The 14,887-nt window shown below is 48.2% G+C and overlaps 5 protein-coding genes across 5 annotated transcripts; 2 read left to right on the top strand and 3 right to left on the bottom strand.

Moving 5' to 3' along the window:
• Positions 1-205: 205 nt before the first annotated feature.
• ONS95_012199 (uncharacterized protein) lies at positions 206-722 on the bottom strand (the record flags this gene model as incomplete). Its single annotated transcript, XM_058505816.1, has 4 exons — positions 206-451; positions 505-578; positions 628-671; positions 718-722. 4 exons carry the CDS (start codon positions 720-722, stop codon positions 206-208), a joined length of 369 nt encoding a protein of 122 aa, XP_058358339.1.
• A 192-nt stretch (positions 723-914) lies between these two features.
• PTR8 (transcription factor TFIIH complex ERCC-3 subunit) lies at positions 915-3,666 on the top strand. The gene has a single exon (XM_058505817.1). The coding sequence runs from the start codon at positions 1,672-1,674 to the stop codon at positions 3,544-3,546; it is 1,875 nt and encodes a 624-aa protein (XP_058358340.1). The 5' UTR covers positions 915-1,671; the 3' UTR covers positions 3,547-3,666.
• Positions 3,667-4,604: 938 nt separating this feature from the next.
• Positions 4,605-7,479, bottom strand: NPY1 (NADH pyrophosphatase). Its single transcript, XM_058505818.1, has 3 exons — positions 7,444-7,479; positions 5,476-7,384; positions 4,605-5,424 (listed from the first exon to the last, which is right to left on the bottom strand). Exons 2-3 carry the CDS (start codon positions 6,014-6,016, stop codon positions 4,703-4,705), a joined length of 1,263 nt encoding a protein of 420 aa, XP_058358341.1. The 5' UTR covers positions 6,017-7,384; positions 7,444-7,479; the 3' UTR covers positions 4,605-4,702.
• Positions 7,480-9,555: 2,076 nt separating this feature from the next.
• ONS95_012202 (uncharacterized protein) lies at positions 9,556-11,121 on the top strand (the record flags this gene model as incomplete). The annotated part of the gene is made up of 7 exons (XM_058505819.1): positions 9,556-9,772; positions 9,828-9,847; positions 9,910-9,946; positions 10,003-10,474; positions 10,524-10,609; positions 10,667-10,676; positions 10,764-11,121. The coding sequence occupies 7 exons, from the start codon at positions 9,556-9,558 to the stop codon at positions 11,119-11,121; spliced, it is 1,200 nt and encodes a 399-aa protein (XP_058358342.1).
• A 628-nt stretch (positions 11,122-11,749) lies between these two features.
• ONS95_012203 (uncharacterized protein) lies at positions 11,750-14,842 on the bottom strand. Its single transcript, XM_058505820.1, has 3 exons — positions 14,443-14,842; positions 14,113-14,380; positions 11,750-14,065 (listed from the first exon to the last, which is right to left on the bottom strand). Exons 1-3 carry the CDS (start codon positions 14,686-14,688, stop codon positions 11,982-11,984), a joined length of 2,598 nt encoding a protein of 865 aa, XP_058358343.1. The 5' UTR covers positions 14,689-14,842; the 3' UTR covers positions 11,750-11,981.
• Between the last annotated feature and the right edge of the window lie 45 nt (positions 14,843-14,887).

Below are 14,887 nucleotides of genomic sequence, written 5' to 3' on the forward strand. Positions count from 1 at the left end.
TGAACGATGAAGGCTACTACTAGACTTGCATTCATCCGAATTTCCATCGTTCCGGGTATCTTGCTCCCAATCGTTGTAAAGACGTTGCAGAGCTGCTTCGGACCAAGTCCAGTCATTCCTCCAGCCCCCATAAATCATAAACACCATCCCAATCCCATGCCGCTAAATCAAACCCCAAAAACCCATACCTTTGTCGACGAACCCTCTAGCCCAATTTGTTCGGGGCCTCCTTTACGTCGAAAATAGTCCTCAGCTCCTCTCCCCGAATGCGCTCATCCTTCAGCATCCTGTTATCCACTCTCGCATCCTCACCCTCAACCTTCAACACTGGTTTTGGCGTAAGAGCTTCCAGGACAAAGTGGTTATCGCAGTGAGGGCAGTACTCGTCGCTCTCTTCGAATTCCTGGGCATCCTTGCGGAAGGCTTTCTTGCATTTCTTGCAGGCGAAGGTCTGGGTGTCGTTAGTTGGAGTGGTGCTATGAGGGATAAAAGGGATTTGATCACCATTTCGGTTTGTTGGAGGAGAGGATGGCTTTGGGTTTCTGCGTGGCACTCTGCGCAGTCAAACCATTTTCGACCTGGCACAGTTAGCATATACGTATATCCCAGAGGGCGAAGGGAACGGACAACAAGGAGATCTGATAGAGACCTGGGCGTTGAGAATATGTTTGCTGCAAAGATTAGAACTATCCTTAATATGAGCAGCAATAAACATACCACATGATTTAAGATTCGATCTTCGAAAACACTTTTTATAGATTCTCAATACACCTCGACTTTGAGTTCAGGTATTATCTGCAGCCTGCCGTGAAAATGTTCACGCGTATCGATCAAATCAATCAACGCGGCTTAGACCGCACTAGCGCGGAATGACTCTTCCTGTCAGCCTTGCATGTATATCAACTTCGCCTTCATCCTGACTCCTCGAGTCCTGTGCTCATCCTTTCTACACATCACGGCATCATCTGCGGGCAGAATATTAAGATGCCTCCAAAGAGAAAAGCTACATCCAGTATGAGCTTTCGATTGCTATGATTCTAACTGTGCTCACTAACATCTTCCTCAGGTGTAACAGGCAGCAAGAAGACTGGCAAAGACTCGGTCTCATCGACGCCTGGCCCCGCCACTCCGCGCAGTATTGGGAGTAGCGATGAGTACGAATCGTCAGAGACCGAAGAGGAAACAGAGACGGTAAAGAATGCGAAGTCGAATCTTTCGGTCGCGAAGTACCAGAAGAGACGGGCATCTGGAGTCAACGGTCGAGACTCTGCTAGTCACCACTTCGATGGAGGAAATACGGATTTCTCATACCTTTCACTGAAGCCGGATCATGACAACCGACCACTATGGATCGATCCCCTCAAAGGCCGCATCATTGTAGAGAGCTTCTCTCCGTTGGCTAGCCAAGCCCAGGACTTCCTGACAACTGTGGCGGAGCCTCAATCTCGGCCTCAATACCTCCACGAGTATATCCTCACGCCACATAGTCTTTACGCTGCTGTGTCGGTTGGATTGGACCCAAAGGATATTATAAATGTCCTGAATCGACTTTCGAAAGTGCCTATTCCACAGAGTATCCGGGACTTTATTAATGGCTGCACACATAGTTACGGAAAGGTCAAGCTGGTTCTGAAGAACACGAAGCATTACGTGGAAAGTTCAGATCCAGAAATGCTTCAGCGATTGTTGAAGGACGAGGTCATTGGATCTCTCCGAGTTCACGGAACGGAGGATATCACGACAACTTCCGCTCCCAAAATGGGTGCTCTTGTCATACCTGGAACCAAGAATGCTGCTGGTGTCAACCAAACCACGGACCAAACCAGGAAAGCTCAGGACGGAGATAATGCCAACCAGGAGGATATTTTTGCTACGCTGAACGAAGACGACGATGATGAAGAGGTGGACGCCGTTCATTCCTTCGAAATCGCTGATAATAGTGTGGAAACCATTCAGAAGCGCTGCTTGGAACTTGGTCTACCAGTTCTTGAAGAATATGATTTCCGTGCTGACGATGCGAATGCAAATCTCGATATCGACCTTAGACCAGCTGCCCAAATTCGAGACTACCAAGAAAAGAGCTTGAGTAAGATGTTTGGTAACGGCAGAGCTAAGAGTGGCCTGATTGTTTTACCTTGTGGTGCTGGTAAGACTTTGGTTGGTATTACTGCTGCCTGCACGATCAAGAAGGGTGTCATTGTTTTGTGCACTAGTTCTATGTCCGTGGTTCAGTGGAGACAAGAATTCCTGAAATGGTCCAACATCAATCCAAATGATGTTGCTGTCTTCACATCAGACAACAAGGATAAATTCTCCGGCAACACAGGTATCATCGTCACAACATACAACATGGTGGCGCAGAAGGGCAAGCGCTCATACGATTCTCAGAAGATGATGGACTTCTTAACTGGCAGAGAATGGGGCCTGATGATCCTGGACGAAGTGCACGTTGCTCCAGCACATATGTTCAGACGCGTGACGTCCATCATCAAGGTTCATTCGAAGCTAGGACTGACTGCCACACTTCTTCGTGAGGATGACAAGATCAGTGATCTAAATTTCTTGATTGGCCCTAAGCTCTATGAAGCGAATTGGATGGAGTTGGCTGAGCAAGGTCACATTGCGAGAGTGCAATGTGCCGAGGTTTGGTGTCCAATGACTACCGAGTTCTACTCGGAATATCTCAAGCAGTCAAGCAAGAACAAGTCTCTACTCTGGATTATGAATCCTCGGAAGTTCCAGGCCTGTCAATTCCTGATCGACTACCATGAGAAGCGTGGAGATAAAATCATTGTCTTCTCAGACAATGTTTATGCCTTGAAGATGTACGCTCAGAAGCTGAATAAGGTCTTCATTTACGGAGAAACCGGCAATGCCGAACGACTTCGCATTCTTGAAAACTTCCAACACAACGAGAATATCAACACCCTCTTCCTCTCCAAGATCGGCGATACCTCCCTCGATCTCCCCGAAGCCACTTGCCTTATCCAGATCTCTTCGCATTTTGGATCTCGTCGTCAAGAGGCCCAACGTCTTGGACGTATTCTTCGAGCCAAGCGTAGGAATGATGAAGGGTTCAATGCCTTCTTCTACTCTCTCGTGTCCAAAGACACCCTCGAGATGGTCTACTCCTCCAAACGCCAAGCCTTCCTCGTAGATCAAGGTTATGCTTTCAAAGTCATTACTCATCTCCAAGGCATCGAATCCCTTCCCGATCTTGCTTTCACCACTGCACTCGAACGTCGCGAACTCCTCCAAAACGTCATGATCCACAACGAGACCGACACCGGCGCAGATTACGAAGACGGTGACGATCTCTTTCATCTCGTAGATCGTGAAGCTCCAAGTAAGAAGGGCAAGAAGAAGGCTGGTGCTAGGAGAACAGCTGGCACGCTCAGCGAGCTTGCTGGTGGTCAGGATATGGCGTACGTGGAGCAGAACAAAATCAAGAACAAGGAGTTGAAGAAGAAGAAAGAGAGTAACCCTTTCTTTAAGAAGTTGCAGCGGGATCAGGCGAAGAGAAAATTGGCTATGGATGATAATTGATTGCTCTAGGAATGGATGGGTGGTTGGCGTTTGGGTCGGTAAATTGCATGAGCGTCTGATCTCCTTGGGCATGGCGTTTGGTTAGTGGGATTATAGACAGCTGAGTGGTACGATATAAGAATAAAATAAAACATTAATGATTTCCACGCATAGGACATTCATCCAATTTACAGTCTATCTCAACGTCTCGCATTTCCGTCCTTGATCAATTCCCCTGCTCATTAGCAATAATCGGCTCCAAGTCGATGTAAGCTGTTCACTAAAATTTCCCAAGAGATGGGCGAGAGAGAGCAGCTTTTAGATGTGAAATGCTGTATGGGACATGGAGATAGGCGAAAGATGGAGATTGTTAACAATAAATATCTACCTTCCAACCAGTTACACTGCCATGGCTCTCCCGGTCTGACGCATGATGACTGGCCATCTGGAAATTCGACCTGCCTGTCATTGGTCTGTCGTGGGTCTAAAACACGATGCGTGTTGATGAGAAAGAACCAAATTTCGTATCTCCGTCCCGCGGGCACCCCGTTGCCATCTTGAGGGGCAAGGTGGACGGACGTCTTTGATATCTTTGTTGATTTGGAGGATATCTTTTGGAGACTCAGTGCGTGAGTTGCGCCAGGCATTATAGTTTGTAGTAAGTGAGGTCTGAACTAGAGTTTCTGAGATTCTAGTGGAGATCTGTAAGTTTGATTTGATATGAGATCAGGAGTGCAAGAACGAGTTGGAGCAAAATCGAAGGTACATGACGTTTACTGAATACTTATTTCTGTAGAACGGATATGACGAACTTTGACTGCTCTTGATGAGGCGGCGCGAGGCGTATATTCTGTTATGTATGATGTCGTGAAGTTGAGCTAGAGGATGAATTTCGGTGTGGAACTTGGATAGTGCTTGCTCGATAGGACTCGGCAACTCTTCTTCCTACTGTTCTCTGCTCGTAGAAGTCAAATCTTGCTTGCTAGACCCATGAACTGAAAGTATCGACCACGATAGCTGATTGGTCTCCTCACAAGTCGTTGTAGACTTGGTGATTCCATACATGTACAGAACTTAGTTGCACACTCACCCGGTTTTATATCATGTCGTTTCTACATCTAGATAGTTACATACATATCCCATATTCTCCATCTAATTTTCCATATGTCTACGAAACTTAGATTTTCGGTGACTCTCCCAAGAACCCACCTACCACAGCCTGCAACAGTTGATTCGCAATCGCGGTCCGTGGAGGAAGTCTCAGTCCCCCTTCCACATAGCCCTCCCCAGCTGGCTCCCCAAGTCCACTGGTACCAACCTTCAACGCCTGTCTAATCTCATCCATCTCAACCCACTTCGCATCTTCCAATTCTGGATCATGCTCCAAATGAATCTTCTCGCCATCTGGTAACGCTTGTCCAATGGCTCCTATCATCAGGTTCGCGGGGTACGGCCACGGCTGTGTGGAATGAATAACGACCCGGCCGAGATATACACCAGCTTCTTCCCATACTTCACGCCGTACGGCTTCTTCGACTGATTCGGCGGGTTCGCAAAAGCCGGCGAGTGTGCTATACCAATGTGGTGGCCATCGCTTCTGGCGACCCAGAAGCACGCGCTTCGCATCATGGCTAACCACAGCCATGATCACAGTGGGATCTGTCCGTGGAAAAGAAAGGTTGGATATTCCTGTTCTAGTTACACAAGCGAGGCGCTCGCGCGGAGTTTCTAGGGTGGTGGTCGCTCCTCCTTGGGCGTTGGGGAGGGATGAATAGTCTGTTGGTGGGCAGACCCGTTTCGTGCCTGCATTGACGGATAATGTTGGCTGGCCACAGCCTCCACAGAAGGGGTTCCTGGCATTCCAGTCCAGGAGAGCTCGTGCTTGGGCGTAGATGGCAGCTAGGGTTCTGTCAGTTGGCTGTATAATCAAATATGCCCAATGCTGCTTACCTTCCGGAGCGTTCAGCGTCATATGCATACGACCCTCAATAAATGTCGATCCAGTCGCCTTCGCAGCCTCAATGACTCCATTGGCTTCCTTCTCTACCGTTCCCCTCGGCGTGACATCCACTGCAAAGAATGGTCTCCCTTTGTATATTCCATGCTCGAAACCGTCCTTCTTCTTCTCATCCAATCCCAAAAACAGCACCAACGGTAATGTTATAGCAGAATTATACTCCTTAATCATGTCTTCCTCTGACTTCTCAAACGGATTCTCCCCGATCAATGGCTTAACATCCTTGTGTGCTACATATGCCAGCTGTGTAGGGTCTTTAGCCAAGGGCGCTAGGTCGTTGAATAGCAGGAAGGATGTGCTGGGGTGGACGAGCGCTTTAGTGATGAACTCGTGGTTTGCTCGTAGGAAGGAGACTCGGTTTAGGGGGCTGCCAGAGAAGTAGTTGGCGACTTCGCGCCCGAATTTCCTGCTCAGCATAGAGTCCACGTCGTGGTGCGCGGGGTCGGGGAGGTTGGGTTGGGGGTAAGAGGGCATTGCGTGGATGATTGTGGAATTGACTGGTGTGTTAGGCTTGAGGATTAGAAGGCCTGCAAGCTATTGGTAGAGAGAAGATACTCAGATTGCCTCCTCTGAACTGGGGAAGAGGGGTGAAGGGAGAAGTTACCATCCATAGCACTGGCTATGTAATGCAATGCAATGGTGGGGTCGATACTCCATCCCGAGTTCGGGGATTTCTCAGCAGCTCCCTTATCCCCGAAGTGAGTTTTGTACCGGGAATAGTAAACAACGGGCTGAGATTTTGCCCAACCTTGCCAATTGGATGTACTGAATCATTTTCAGGACTTTGGTGATCAGTAACCGGTCAAATACACTGTACTCCGACCGAAGTACATAATTCCTCCGAGTATCCCCCCGAGATTGATCCGACGACACGTGACCGACTCTGACCATCCAAGCATAGTGGATCTTGATTCTTGATTCTTTTGATACTCGACCTTCTAGTGTTTGAATGTCACCAGAAAATCTAGGTACGTTGGAAGTCTGTCCTTCATCCTCAATCGGCTTCCATAACTTCGAATTGTTCACTGACATTGACAGTGTCCGGGAAGCTCCACCGACATAACCTGTAACATAGCCACCCGATTCAATCCATCTCTGACACCGTTTACGACGTTCCCGGTTTTCCGCCCCCATAGCGACTTCCTCTGGAGTTTGAGTGCCGATCGTGTGTCGGATCTGTAGCCTGTCAGTGAAGCCCAACGTCGTCAAGAAATACCTTCTTGAAGACGGCACTTGCGGCTTTTACAGCACGAGGAATTAAGTCGCTGATGGGGAATGGAGTTCGATCTATGTTCATGATCGATCGTAGTTTGATAGATCGAAGGCCGTTTTTGTGTGACTACCTCGAACTCTTGGTAAGGTTAGGAAGGCGTAAGCGAGACAGTAAGTAAACAATGCCTGCCTGCCTGATAACTCGAAAGGTTAAAACAGTGCAACCTCCGATCGGTGATCATTTCAGGCTAAATTCTATAGCAAAAAAGTTGTAATTTCTTGCCTAATGGCACTCCCTCATCTCAATGAATCGACACTTCCATTGTGTTACTTCAACTAGTTTTCCAGTGGACAAAAAGTCATATTCCCAGAGTACTCAAAAAGCTTATCAGGCGGTCACTATGAATTTAGTAAACCAACCTCCAAGCTTTTCTACCAATGATTACTTCATTAAGTGGAGAGACATATTCTGTATGCTGCGTGTGAGAGCGGTGACTATCGAGTTCTGCTTGGTGATAGCTTCGGATAGATGCTCGATGAATAACATTTGATCAACAGGTTTGTTCTTCAAGCTGTTGAAATGTTTGAATTCTTAGCCCTTGAACAAGGTAGACTTTTCTTGATAATTGCCTACAAACCTACAAGTTAGACAAGTCATAGTAATTTTACAGGACTTTTGATGCCCCGACCTGACCCATGTCACATTTTGGTACAATCAATTCGCGTTAAAATGCACGAAATATAGTGTGACATGCAATATCATCAACAGGATTCAGGTCCATGATCTGAAACGAATATCAGCTCAATGTTCCAGCTGGTATTGCTAGAATGTTCTGCCGATCAGGAGATTTTGGGAGCTGACGACGGGAAGCTACGCTTTGTATGACCACCAGTCAGTCAGAAGGTAGATCCAATTGGAAGTGCGAACCCCAGTATCACATATCTCGCTTCGTTTCGTGGATTCAATCATCTCATGGAAAATATGCGATTCGGGTCGAAAATTACGTCGTGAGCGTGCTGTTATACTGAATCGAGAGTTTTCCAGGCTCTCCCACACTCTTTATACGGTAAGATTAGCTACCAACGTGTAAATTCAGTTATTCTTAATTCACAAAAAACGATCAATGACGTGCAAGCTTTTAGAACCAGTCTATTTATTCCCAGGTAAGTTTGCCGTTGTGAACGCGAACCTTTCCTTGCGTGGCATGACCGATTCGAACTCTCGTGCAACATCGGCTCAGCCCACCCACTGAGTACTCTGTGGGGAACTATTGTAACACAAAACCCCAAGCCACTTCATTATTGGCAACAAACGCTTGCCGAGCCTGTCATATCCCTCTTGGCAGCAGCTAATTTCCACTCAACCAGACTCCTGGGAGTTCATGCATTGCCGAATCCAAACAGGCTCCCTTCCAACCAACAAATGAGAAAGTGTCAAAGATGTCTCAGTCGGGAGGGATCCCCACTCCCGAAATGGTGACTGTGCCGTGTGCATTGCTCATAGCCTATCGATTTTCCCAATACCAACAAATGCCCCTGCCAATCCTCGCTTAACTTTCTCCTCTTTTTGCCTTGGCTTCGTGGAATGAATCCTGGAGATGTGATGGGGATGTGACGATAAGCGCACTGAATCACATCAGTCGACCGATTGTGCCGAGAACCGATCTTGTGGTCTGGACCACCACGGTCGTTGGTCGTTGTTGCTTTTAAACGACGATATCCATTGAGAGGAGTAGCAGCCAAGCCCCAACTCACCGTTGTTGGACTTCAGTGGCCTGACCGACCGGATTTTGGGAATCAGTAAGGTTACCCCAGCCGGAGACTTACCACTTTCATAAAGTCTGCCCAAGATACTGTTCAGATCGTTGGTTGGTTTTGGCTGGTCGTCCAATGGGCGGAAGCTGGTGAAAACCGAAAAGCAAGCGCAACATACGGCAGACGCGCGTTTCCTTTTGGCAGTCCCTGCTCTCTCCCACGTTTTCAAATATCACTCTTTCCGCTGTCGCCGTTTCATCAGTATTGCTGTTTCACTTTATTCGCCAATTCGTCGAATTTTCTAGGAACCATATCACAATCAACGTCCGTCAGACATGGCATCACCTGCCGACTTGCCCATTCTACTATTGCTCACCCAGGATAGCACTCACATCCACTGAGTTCATCTCAATATAAATTTGCCAGTCCCACGGAGATTATGAGGTGGTATATATTGCTCTGCCGCTTCAGCTCAAGATCGTGGGGGTTATGCAACATCCACTTGCCGACCCTGCAGATAATTGAAATCGATAGGACTCATATTGCCACAAAGCCCTGTTCATATAGGGACCTGAACGCATTGGCTGCACGGATGGTGCCATGTTGGCTGCAGGGGATAATCAACCTTGTCTCCAAGATCTGGAGTCTGCCACACCCACGATTCGGCCACGCTTATACGACGCCTCTCCCCTCATCTCCCGTCGTACGAGACAGAGCGAAAGGAGTAACGTCCTTCAAGACTTGATCTGAGCCATTATTTCCCTTTTGGGCATTTTTTGCGAACCGGGGTGTGCTCCGAACTCGATAGTTGATACCCGACCGTTTGGTTCCGACATGTGTGTTCGGTCAACTTCAAGCATACGGACGGGATGCTTTCGGGTTCGGATGTGGGATGGTCGTGTATGAGTACTAGTGGTGCTCTTCACTTGGGCGATTTGAAACGGGTTGCATCCAGAATCAAACCAGATAAAGCTTGAATCTATCCTCTTTTCCTCGCAAGCCAGTACCGTATTTTGACGGTCCTCCGTTCATTCTTCAAAACAAATATGCTCATCCCCAAAAGAATGCTCTCGTCCATCGACTATTCTCGCGTCCCAGCTGCTGATCCACCTGCAGGTGCTCTCGGGAACTTTGTCGATCCACCAACCATGGCCTGTTCTGTTTTAGAGGTCAGCTTATCGTTGAGTGTTGTCTCGACGGTATTTGTGGTTGCAAGGATATACACCAGAGGGAGAATTGTCAAGTCCTTGCAGTGGGATGATTGTGAGTTTTGAGTATCTATTGAGCGTTTGATACTCCAGCTGACAAATAAACGTAGTGTTCCTCGGGACCGGACTGGTACGTTAGTGCTAAATAGTGTTCAAGTCACACATGATGCCTGTTGCTGATCGGATATCTAGTTACTCTCTTGGGTATTTTGTGCCTTGGGAATCCTCGGTTCGTAGCCTTTCCTTCTCAACTCAGACCAAAACATCTCAATAACAGCCACAAAGAAATCCAATACGGCTACGGCGTCGATATCTGGAATGTATACACTACGAACGCCATCAGTTTCCTCAAACTGGACCTCGCATCCCAAGCCATATACCACTTCGCTCTCCTGTTCACCAAAGTTTCCATTCTACTCACACTCTTACATTCCTGTAACAATCCGATTACATCTTCAGCTTTCCAAATATCTGTTTTCTGTCTCATGGCTTTCGTTACATTATACAGTCTGATCTCAATTTTCATTGCCATCTTCGGTTGCTCACCGATGAACGCAGCGTGGGATATCAGGGTTGATGATGCGAAGTGTGTAAATAAAGCCGCTTATTGGTTGGTGTATGCCGTGTGTAATACTTTGAGCAGTTGCGCAGTTCTGGGGCTGGGATTCTTTGTGAGTTTAAAGAGTGGTTTGTTTGGGAGGAGTGTGGGGATCAAGTTCAGGTGGTGTTTAGGATTTGTGGCTGCCGTTGGATGTTTGTGAGTTTCCGGTCTACCCCTTAATCGAGAAGAGAGCTGATTGAAGTAGTTCATGTGTCGTCAGTATTGTTCGTCTGGCCCTCATGGTTCCGTACATGCACAGCGAAAATTTTACGAGGTTCAAAGTCTACGTCGGTTCGTTCTCCTTTCCTCTCCCCACAATATCAGGAGAGCATCGCTAATGTACGATAGCACGCTGGTGGTTAGTAACCTTTCCCCACACACTCTCCGATGTCGAGTCTTCAAGTCGTCCATGTGATGCCAAATTCACTCAGCTAACATGGCCCAGCGAAATCGAACTCAACAGCGCGATTATCTTCTCCTCCCTCTTTGCTCTTCAACCCTTATTCACAAAACTCCTACCAACACTCTTCCAGCCACCCTCTTTCACACACTGCCGTAGCCGCAAAATGTCCTTGTCGACATCCCAACCATCCATCCCCTTGAGCCGAGTCTCATCGCGGCGAAATGTCTCGTTAGAAGAGAGTGGAAGCGGGTTGACAGGAAATGATGGCATTGATAGTGGCGACGTGAGCAGTTCTGGTGTGGGTGCGATTATAGGCGAGAGGAGAGTCCTTGGAGGTAGTTTTGGGAAGAAGAATGCGGTGATCAAGACAGTGGTTTATGATGTGAAGTATGAGCCATGACTTTTATTGAAGGGCAGCAATTTCGAGGTTTGGGAGTGGAAACTGCAGCAATAAATTCTGGTCTTCAGGCTTGTGGTAGTTGAAGATCAGTATGTATTCGTGGAGGGGTTGTGGCTGATGATGTATGAGCCCCCGAGAAGGAATGTTGCGAGATCAGGAGTTGATTAGTCGATCAGTCGAGACTTCTCTGATATTGAGCATTTTTGGGCTACCCTTTTGATTCCGTTCTCGTGTTGTACTGTCGTTCACCTTTTTTCATTGGCTAGGATAGGTTTTTCCCAAGTCTTTCCACGGATCTGCTGTTGCGTTTCATATACCAAAAGAAGGAACAAGGATCGCAAGATCTGACTTGGTTTGAGATTGATTTTCGGATCAAATTTGCGACGGTTTCAGTGGCTATTTGCAATTTTTGTCAATTTTAGACGGCGATGGAGTTTGGAATTGGGAAAAGAAAGAATTGGATCATAGTTGCTTGCCGCATTCCCTTCTTCATTTATGAATGAAAATATAGCACGGTTGAATGACGCTTAGCCTAGAGACTAAGGAAGCAAGCGGAACCTGTTGGGTACAGTAGCAATTCAGGATGATTTCAAAGACTGCATGACCTTAGAAAGATATTGAAAAGATAATCCTTTGGAATAGCTCTCGACTTTTCACGCTACGTTGTCTCACCAACTCCACTCGCAAATCGCCAGCCCACCCCATACAGCCCCCAAGGTGTCTCAAATCCCTCAAATAAACATCAGCCAAATCAAAGACAACTCCAAGCCGTCCAGCTCCACGCTTTGTCTAGGTATCTCAACATTCTCAACACTTGTGCCCCAATCACCAACCACCTCCCACCCCTGCCTATCCTTCACTTAATAGCCAGAGTTCTCCTCATACTCGCCACGACGACGTCCTCCATACCCACCAGTGCCTTCCTCACGCTGCTGTCCATACTCGCTCTCCTCATTGTCCCCACGACGACCACCACCATATCCCGAACTCTCATTATCATCACGTCTAGAAGATCCATACGTATTCTCACTTCGACCATACGAACTCTCCTCGGTCTCATTGCCACCTCGTCCAGAACGTCCAGATTGTCCATAGGTATTCTCAGACTGGTAGCTGGATTCCTGGTCTCGGCCTGAAGAACCGTATGTGTTTTCTCTGCCGCCGTACGATGACTCTTCGTTGTCGCCTCGTCCTGAACGGCCTGATGAGCCGTAGGTGTTGGTGTTTCCGCTGTCATATGACGTCTCTTCGGTATCACCACGTCCTGAACGGCCGGACGAGCCATAGGTGTCTTCTCTGCGACTGTGTGATGACTCCTCGTTGTCATCTCGACCAGAGCGGCCAGAGGAGCCATATGTGTTCTCGCTTCTGCCGTACGAAGATTCGTCGTTGTCATTTCGGCCAGAGCGGCCAGAGGATCCGTATCTGTTCTCGGTTTGGTAGGAACTAGTCTCCTGCTCTTCTCGACCAGAACGTCCTGATGAGCCGTACGTGTTACCACCGCTTCCATAAGAAGATTCATTATTATCACCACGACCGTATGAGCTTTGCTCGTTGCGACCATAAGAGGATTGCTGCTCGCTCTGGCCATAGCTTGACTGCTCATTACGGCCATACGAAGATTGCTGCTCGCTCTGTCCAGATTGGCCATATGAGCTCTGTTCGTTGCGACCGTAGGACGATTGTTCGGTTTGGTTGTTGTTTCTGCCACTTTGACGTAGAGCATCAGCATCAACGCCAAGCTTTTTGTCCAGACCGGTCTTCTCAAGAACCAAGCCGGAAAGACCACCTGCCAGAGAAGACAGAGCTGAAGCACCATCCTGAGCAGAAGGCACGAAACTATCTTCCTCCTTTCTTTTCTTGGGGGCACCGTGGGAGTGTCCGCCCTCCTCGCTCTCTCCCTCGTGGTTGTTTCCAGCCTTGACACCATCGAAGCTTAAAATCTCCTTGAAGTGCTGCTTATCAGACTCATCCTTATCCTCCCACCACTTCTTGACAGTCTCAAACATAGCCTTCTGACCCTCACGGTTCTCGTCACGGAGAGCGGGGTGGTGGAAGACTTGGAGGATATCATCAATGGTCTGACGAACATCCTTGCCTTCGTCACTCCAGGAGTCAACGATACGGGGCACGACGAACTTGACTGTAGCACAGGCAATTTGTCCAGCGATGGTGTTGAGAACATTGGAGAAGTGATCCTTGGAGAGCATGGAGTGGGTGGGGTCAGTGCTCTTGTCGTTCTCGAAGACTTCGTATTGTCCCTTCTCACTGGTCTTCAAGACACCCTCGGAGGTAGACTTGAGCTCGACTCGGGCTTGAGCAATGATTGGTGTGACATATGGAGCTAGGAGGGAGAAAACGAAGATCTGAAGAGCTCCGGTCATGTTCTCGAGAAGTTCATCAAGGCCAGGGACCTTGGAGATGACTTCCGTAACGCCCTTCATGACTTGGTCGTGGAATTCCAGAATTGGGTACATGTCTTTCAAGGTCTGCTGAGCCTGAGCCTTGGCTTCCTCAATGTTGACACCGCCCAGGGAAGCATTTGGGTCAAGAGGATGTTGCGCAGTCTCCTCCTTCTTAGCAGCAGCAGCTTGCTTGAGCTCATCAGCCTTGCTTGGGTCAGGCTTGTTATCGCTCTCGAGCATATCCCAAGGGACCCTGTCAAGAATGCTCTTCAGGACCGAAGTCTGGTCATTTTGCTCATCGTCTTGGCTGGCCTTGTTGAGCTGGGAATCTAAGCCTTCAATCTCGGATTGTGCAACCTTGTCTCCCATCTCACCGACGACAGAGTGGAGAAAATCGGTCATTCCAAAGGTCCCGGTGACGAGTGGGAAGATCTTCTTGCCCTTGACATCCATCTCGGTGCTCTTTCCGACGTGGGGGAAGGCATCGACGCCGAGCTCGCGGAGAGCAAGTTCGGTGTAATTAGAGTGAGCAGAGAAATCTGACAATTATTAGCTTTGAGTTTGAGCTTTTAAAGATAACTCGTACCTTCCAAACAGTGCAGGCCAGTTCCCAAGAGACGTAGTGCCTCGTATAGATCCTTCTTGTCATTATCGCGGTGGTACTTTCGTCCCAACTCAATACTCTTCTCGAAAAGACTACGAACCAAGCCAGCTGAAGTAGTGCAGCCAGCATTCTCAGAAGCTATGTAAACTTTCAGTCCAGTTTCAGGGTCAATAGCAAGTTCCTGCTGCTCGTTGACCGGTCCACGAAGACGCTGATCATATTGTCTCGCATCTTCGTTATCAGCGTAGTCCTGCAGATCAAATTAGCCCTGCCCTAATGTCTGATCGTCTGTCTCCATGGGTTATCACGTACCTTCGGGTTATCAATATGCTCCTCAGGACGATAGCAGCCAAGTCTCTCAGCGGTAACCTCGAACTCGCCCGTGGCATAGCCAAAAGTCAGGAAAGAGAGACACCAAAGCAATACACGGATAGTCTCAGCAGGAAGCTGTTTCAATCCGCCTACGTCAATAGCTTGAGAGTAATCACGCAGCCAGTTGCCAAAGTAGACGCGCTTCACATCTAGCTTCTCGAACTTCTGATTGCCGCCAGCGACCATGATAAGCTCTAGGAGTGTGTTCTCAATATCGCCATGGCGATAATTGACTGCGTTGATCTGTGTCACTTATTAGCTTGATGATCATGGGATAAGTTATGGACTACCGCCTCGACGGTAGTGGCCCCTGAGGACCAGCGGAGCGTCTTCAACCCCCAGATACTCAATTAAGTGTATCTAAGTGTTTGACGCTCCGCTGGCC

This window comes from Cadophora gregata (assembly GCF_030347475.1).
Source record: "Cadophora gregata isolate MNR1 chromosome Unknown scaffold_6, whole genome shotgun sequence".
NCBI classification, from domain to species: Eukaryota; Fungi; Ascomycota; class Leotiomycetes; order Helotiales; family Ploettnerulaceae; genus Cadophora; species Cadophora gregata.

Bases quoted from the DNA above. Each gene is read 5' to 3' on its own strand.
- PTR8 (XM_058505817.1), top strand. From the start codon at position 1,672: ATGCTTCAGCGATTGTTGAAGGACGAGGTCATTGGATCTCTCCGAGTT.
- NPY1 (XM_058505818.1), bottom strand. From the start codon at position 6,016: ATGCCCTCTTACCCCCAACCCAACCTCCCCGACCCCGCGCACCACGAC. The intron at 5,425-5,475 runs GTAAGCAGCATT...ACAGAACCCTAG, and splicing joins GACGCTGAACGCTCCGGAAG to CTGCCATCTACGCCCAAGCA.
- ONS95_012203 (XM_058505820.1), bottom strand. From the start codon at position 14,688: ATGGTCGCTGGCGGCAATCAGAAGTTCGAGAAGCTAGATGTGAAGCGC. The intron at 14,381-14,442 runs GTACGTGATAAC...TTTGATCTGCAG, and splicing joins AGCATATTGATAACCCGAAG to GACTACGCTGATAACGAAGA. The intron at 14,066-14,112 runs GTACGAGTTATC...AATAATTGTCAG, and splicing joins TGGCCTGCACTGTTTGGAAG to ATTTCTCTGCTCACTCTAAT.